General features: G+C 42.7%; 1 protein-coding gene across 1 annotated transcript in view; it reads left to right on the top strand.

Annotated features, from left to right (window-relative positions):
• Positions 1-7177: 7177 nt before the first annotated feature.
• Positions 7178-7391, top strand: part of LOC306705435 (glutamate receptor 3) — a gene marked incomplete at its 5' end in the record, with an annotated part of 62237 nt that continues 62023 nt past the window's right edge. Inside the window, one exon of the mRNA XM_079172193.1 lies at positions 7178-7265. Within this exon, the coding sequence (XP_079028319.1) occupies positions 7178-7265 (88 nt within the window). The remainder of the gene's footprint in view (positions 7266-7391) is intronic.

Below are 7391 nucleotides of genomic sequence, written 5' to 3'. Positions count from 1 at the left end.
GGCAGATGCACGTATACATGTGCTCATTAGCACTTATCGGGAACATGATAAACATTACACCTGCTAGACATTAGCTTGTTAGCATTGTCATTGTGAGCGTGTTAGCACGCTGACATCCACATTTAGCTTCACAGCCTCACAGAGCCGCTAGCTCGGCTAAAGACTTAATTGTCACACAGAGAAACTCTTAGGTTTGCAGTGATACATGAACAATTCATGATATAAGTCACAAATTTGTCTCTTTCTGACCAAAATTACACATTTAACACATGCAATCCTTGCCAAAGTTGGTCTTCTAAACCAACAGAAAATGGAAAAGAAATTAAAACAACCTCAAAGGAAACAGTTTTGTAAACTTGTGATGTCTATCTATTTAAATCTGCTTTTAACCTGTAAAGTCAGTTATGTATGTTTCTTTTTTCGTGTTGTTCCTCACTGTTATGATGTCATCTATTTCTTTCTTATTATAATTGCTTTTATTGTTTCTGTTTTTACCATGTAAAGTGTGTTTGAGTGCTTTTTAAAGCGCTATACAAATAAAATGTATTATTATTATTATTACTTCTATCTCAAAAGAGCTGAGATCCAGAGAACTGAAAAAAGGAAAAGATAAGAAACAGACAGTACAATAATTGATACATTCATTATATTCACAGTACCCATCTTCCAGGAGGTTCTGTAGTTATGACTTGAAGGACAAACACAGACATCGTCTGCTGTGGACACGCCGTAATGGACCGATTACCCCGAGCTGGCAGCTGAAACCGGAGTCATGGTAGGACACATCTGCACCCTGCTCCACAGAAATATTGTATGATGGCTTCCTTCTGCCCGCAGCAGCCTCTGTACTCACCACTGTAACACTGTCACACTGGTGTCACTGGTTCTGTACACATCATTATCACATGTGGTTTGTCTGCTCGCACTTTCGAAAATACATTTTAGGCTCCACACTAACTTAACATTAGCTGCACTAATGCGGCTAACTTTTTCATTTAGGGGCAGCAGCACATTATTTGGGTGCAACCCAAGTTTTTTCACTGCACCTTCTGGCGCTAGGACAATACTTTTTAAGTGTATTATGTAACTAAATGATAGTAAACAGGAATACAGGTGCATATACATGTTTAGGAGTCAGATGAGGCCATCTCTCCGCTGAAGATGTTGGAATAATATAATAATAAAATAATAATAATAATAAGCCTGGCCAGGCTTTGATGCTTGAGACATTACCATGTGAATATAGTCAAGGCTGGTTTTAAGTGCAATCAACATGTTTCCACATTTGCATTGATATAAAAGTAGCTATTATATGCTGAGCAGCTGTATGGTGGAGAGAGTGTGTGACGGTGGATGAACTCAGAGCAGACAGCGGTTGAATATGGAAGTAGAGAAGAAATTAGCAGTAAAGTTGTCTTGTGTTATTAAATGTACAGTGCCTTTTTAGCCCCCCCCTAGCCACTTGAAAGGGATCATGCGCCCCCGGGTCAGGATTAGGCATCTTACCGTGGTCGGGGGAGACAGGTGGGGGAGCCTTTACCTCTGACGATGATGCCTCTGATCATTCTGGGCTGGGCCTTTTCAGGCTGGGGACAAGTGTAACGGGCATTGCAGCATTATTTCTTGATTAAAAAACAACAACCAATCAATAGTTCATTTCATTTTTGAATTACCGGTATGTTTTAAGGTTGTGCTGTTGCTCTAGGAGGAGTAGGCCTACAGGGCGCGGTTTCACAATCAGAAACACACGCAGGGACAGACCTGCTAAATGTCAGGCGCCCCGCTGCGACCAATGCTAATGATTCGTCGCACTCTGGAGCCCTGTGTTTGTTCTGTTTGTTTCCGCTCATGAACACATTTGCTTTGCGCTGGAACTTAAACCTCTATATATATATAATGGTATCAGAACTGCCTCCAATGATGAGAAGGAAAACGTATCATAAGATTTTGAATGGTGAAGATCAAACGGACAATCTCCAAGAGAAGAGCGATAAAAACGATGATGTGCTGTAAGATGTGAGATGTTGTGAGTACCGGCGCACTCACTGTAACTGAAACTCTATGTCAAGCCATAAATATGAGCAATTTACAGGAAGCCCGAAACATGAAAGGTTTTATCGCGCATTTTTATAGCACTCAGCCGGCTTTTTTTTCATCTCCTGACCTTTCTGGGGAGCTTAAGACTTCTTATTGCAGCCTGGCCCCTGACCTTGGGAACCATAACACAAAGTACGATATCATTATTTCATCTCAGGAATTTTACGGGGCATTACTTTGTTGTTGAGCTACACGTAAAACCTTCTCTCGGGAGCCGCTTTGCAGGCATGTTGCATACTGTCATGGTTTTGGTTTTGGCTCTGGCTCATGTATTATTAATCCTAATTAATCCACTGAACACTATTTCCTCAGGTCATCTCTCTTTGTCTAATAATGGGCGAATGAAAACCGTGATCGCAAAATATGCTGCAGTCTGAATCTGCTGAGCATCCAGTAGATCAACACGTACATCCCACTTTATTAGATTGTATTTGCTCCCTCTTGATCCCTGACCAAGAATAAATAATGCCTCTACTTACACAGTTCACTGTTTGGTATGGAAGACATTGTTTACAGCTGGAGCTCTCATCTTTAATTATCCAATGCCAACCCTCATTTACGTTATCTGCCCCGGGAAGATGAGGCGGCGCTTGCATCAAAGCACTTCTGCTGTGCACTTTTCAATTCTCCCGGCAGGCTTTGGCCCTAATGTCGTCTTAAATGTGAAATGCAGAGCTGCGCATGTTGCCGCAAAGATCCACATCCAATTTCACAGGTTCCAGCTCTGAGTAATGACACTAAAGCAGGGACTTTTACTAAACAAACAGGGGGAGTTCCGATCCCTGAAGCGCAAATTAGATGAATTAATGAACTGTTAGACAAAAGGAGTAGAAAATACACACCTATATAGCTTTGCTAAATGCTCCAGAGATTATGAAATGTAGAGATGCAGACCCTTGAGCCTGATAGGTTTTCATTTTTATACTGCCATCTGTTTGAGGAATGTTCACACTGACTTTTAAAGAATAATTACAACTGAGTTACAATCCGTTGTCTTTTTGATAACTTAATTACAGTGGATGTCTGATGTGTCTGATTGTAACTTTGTGCTCTCTGTTAGCAGTGCTACGTGTCACACTGTCTGTATTTAGGCCATTCTGCTCCCCGAGGCCTACGACTGGTGTGCATAATTCTGTGGGTTATAACAAGCCATCGCTATATATAAAACAAGGTTAAGTTCACAGACTGTGATAGATTGACAAGTGATTGAACAGGTTTGTTCTGTGGTGTCGGTGGTCGGTGTCACAGTAGACACATTCATTCTACTTTAAATCCAACCTCAGATTGGCTTATAACAGTGCAGGGGTTTGTGGTTCATCATCACATTGCTCACATGGTTAGCCTCTTGGACCAGTGCCAGGACAACACCACGCTATTAATTGCACCCACCATATGGTCGACACTTCATAAATGCCATTTTTACTTAAACTCCATATGAAGTTGTGGAACGACCTGCTGACATTTACACTCAATTGAATCCCGCTAAAGAGGCTATGTATCAGACAGAGAGTGAGAGACTCCCCGAGCAGATCTCATTTGCCACGGTGGGAAGTGGGAAGCATGCCCAAGGTGAGCTTGAGGAGGCAGTGCGACGGTAACCTGAATGCTCTCCTAAAGTCTGATCTAGCACTTACTGAAATGCTGTACCGTCAAACCAACTTATTAAGGAAGGTATAATAAAAAAAAAATGGCAAATAAATAATCTTCATTCTGAACACGTTCAGTGATTGATTTACTGCAGCAAAGTTTCTCCCTTTAGGTTACTTTCCCTGCCCAGAAATGTGTGCTTGTGACACATGTTAATGATCGGGGGGGGGTGTGTTGTTATTTTTGTTTTGGTTGAAGGTAAGTCAGCAGCTTTTTTTCCTCTGAGCACCAGCGTTTTCATTCAATTGTTTCCAATGATGAGCGAGTGTATGCTGCAGCCTAGAGAAAAGACGCCGCGCCATTTTCTTTTGTGCAGCCCTTCTGAGCACTTCAAGCTGAAAAATACTGCTGATGTTATTGAAGAAAATTGAGGAGAAGCTTGTTTTGGCCGTGTCTGTCTGTCACGAGCTGTTAGATTTAGCGGTGACAAGATCATTTCAACAAAGTGACTTCTCCGGTTGGTGCTGATGGTTGAAAAAAACATTGTCAAACAAATAGATAGTAGACCAAATAGGTAATAACAAGCAAAAGGGGCGACGCTAGTCGGTGGTTAGAGTGGCGTTGTGTTGCCATGATATTGTTGTCTAGAAACAGAACAAAATGTTCTCATGGCACTTTTTTGATGGATCGCTGGGATGATGAGCTCCCCAGCTCTGGCAGAAAAAGACTCTATGTGCACACAGGCCCTGAGTTTGACTTCTTTGGGGGGGAAGCTGGGGAGACTACTCCCGTCGTCCTAACTTTTAGTATTCCTTCTGTTAATAGCTTTAACTTTGACTTGTGCCACGGTTGATCACAGTTTTGAGGACAACAGTTCTGTCTCTGTTTCAGGGTTTTATGAGAAGTTCCACTAAGATATTTAGGTTTAATGTTGGGCATTTAGCAGGTTGTACCAATCTAACACTGTTATATTATTTAGACATGGGGAACTAGCTACAGAGCAGTTCACTGCTGGCTACACTTTCTGCTATATTATCTATTTTCCAGTCGCTGATATACCGACACATCTTGTGTTTTGCATTGATTTCATTAAAAACAATCAGAGTTCATATTTAAGCAGACGGAAACAGATCGGCTCATTCTTCAAGTGGCGGGCAGATCGTACCCACAACCGACATTCAAACAGTGGTGTATGTCTGCGAAAAGGTCATCCAACCATCCAGACATTGTTTTCACTCATGAAATTGAACTTAATTATAGTGCAGATGTTACTACTCGCCGTGTCCTGTGAAAGATGAGAGTTGTATGCCAAGCATTAAATCACATCCAGATCAATAAGCACATACTATGTATCTGTTCTGCTGTGCTGGTTTTTCAGCAGCCTAAATAGGCTGTAATGATTTCTACCACTCCAGCACACATATATTGTGTATATATATACACTGTATATTTATAATACACACATACACTCTTGTTCCAACAAATCTCACTTTGTGAGCATAATTGATATTGTATTGCTCAGTTAATCTAATGGGATGTAAGAGTCGTCCACAGTGAGTAAGCAATACTGAAGGGAGTCAAGTGATTTAACTTTAATGTCTTGAAATAGATAAATGATTAAAGAGAATGAACTGCAGGCAGAAGAGTGGTCGTCCTCAAGAAAAAGGAGTTCAATAACTGTTGTTAAATCACATTCTTGTACAGTACTGCAGCGTCGGTGTACAGAAAAAGCTTTAAATTACACATAAAAAGCACTATGAAATGTCAAAAACAGAAAATCAGCTGTGAAGCCACTATCGCGGTGTGGTTTGGTGAAACCCTACATGCAGTCTTCAGCACAGGCTGCTGACATTACCATCTATATTGATCTAGACAGAAGTAAACATAACTGCAGCCTCCTAAATGAGAAGCAGTAAAGAGCCAAACCAGGCAGACCCGCTTTAGCATGTTTGAGATTAGCTGCCGGTTCGCTGACATCGTTAAGTTTTAAGACTACAGATTGCCTGGGAATCAACTCGTTAGGTGATAGAGATGACTACGTCTGATGTTTGTGATTTCCAATTACGCTCGTGCGAGTCATGACTGCCATGGCGGAGCAGAGCTTCCTTGTCATGTTCAGGGTTTAATAATCGGATGGATCATGTTAAACCACAAACAGTTTAAGTCTCTACTCGCTGAAAACATCCGCCTGCACGTGATCGATCCCGCCCTTGTAGATTCTGTCTCTCAGATTCAGCCAATTTTTAAAGACAAACAGCTAATCGTATGATAATTAATGATATATTCAGGCATCTCATCATGTTTTGTATTTTGTGAGTCAGGGTCCTGCTGGCTTAAGGAATACTTCCTTCAGACTGACAACAATACGACACAGTGCCTGAATGTATGTATGAAGTCGCCTCTGTTTCCAGTTTGTCAGTGGATGAAATAGGCCTACTCCTATATCTCAATGATGAAGTAAGTCGTAAATTATTCGGTGCATGTATAGCTGAGAAAAACTATTTTATGCCACTTGTTGTTGTTTTTTTTACCACTGAGAAACACGCCACTACATCATAACGGTTCTCAGAGTAGTAGTCAATTAAGATTCTAATACAGCATTAGTCAGAAAACTTGGCAACCAGAGTTTAAACAGGGATAAATCAGTTAATTAGCTCCCACTCTCTGCCCTCAAACACCTGCAGGGGACGGCCTAAGATTGTGCTGCTGGTGTGCAGGACTGTACTGCCGCAAGAGTGCAGCTACACATCTGATCACAACAGGGAGGGAGACGAGATGTATTTGAGAAGAGAAAAAAAAAAAGCTACACGCACACACACTCACAAGTCAGCAGTGTACTATCGGTCCATACTAAGAGGATGCTGCTCTGCCTTTGCACCACACAGACACACACACACACACACACCGAAACACAGCAAAGGCTGCACCGCCTCACACACCAACTCTGCAGTGACGTGAGGAGGAAGACGGGAGGCTGCTCTTATTATAATTCAACGTCAGACCAAGTTTGATAAACGTACACCCCCCCCCCCCCCCCCCCCCCCCCCCCCACCCCCACACACACACCACCACCCTTCCTTCCCTCCCTCCCTCTTCTCGTTCTCTCTCTCTCTCTCTCTCTCTCTGTCCTTCCCTCTCGTGCTCTCACTGGCCCTTTTTCAGTGGTCCTCATCCACAGTAAGGAGATACGCTTTTCTCTCCTCCGCCACCTCCATCTTTGAGATACAATACTGGATTTAGGTTTCCAGCAGCAGCAGCAGCAGAAGAGGAAGAGGGCTGGCGCTGCAGTTGCGCTGGCACACATTCAGCGTGGGTGCACACAGTGAGTGAGAGAGAGAGAGTGAGAGAGAGAGAGCGAGCGAGAGAGAGAGAGAGAGAGAGAGACCCGCCGCAATCTTGTGGATTTCTTTGCGTACAAGCCCGTGTACATGGTTCTCCCCGCTCTCCCTCTGTCACATCCAGACCAGGAGTTGATTTCACTTCCCGGAGAAAAATGTGGCATCGCACAACAGCGACAGTCCTCGTTTTATTGTGGCTTTGGGGGGACTCGCTGGCAGGGTTTCCAAACCAAATCAACATCGGTAAGTTCGACGGGATACTCTTGATTACACGTATGCATGTCTTTGTTCACATGGTCTAAATAGGACACGTCTCTGCAAGTCGCACTGATTGGGTTATTTGCATAATTCATCACCAAGTTCACTTCT

This window comes from Pholis gunnellus (assembly GCF_910591455.1).
Source record: "Pholis gunnellus genome assembly, chromosome: 13".
Classification (NCBI taxonomy): Eukaryota; Metazoa; Chordata; class Actinopteri; order Perciformes; family Pholidae; genus Pholis; species Pholis gunnellus.
Note: the sequence above shows the minus strand (reverse complement) of the source record. Positions and strands in the feature narration are given on the sequence as shown.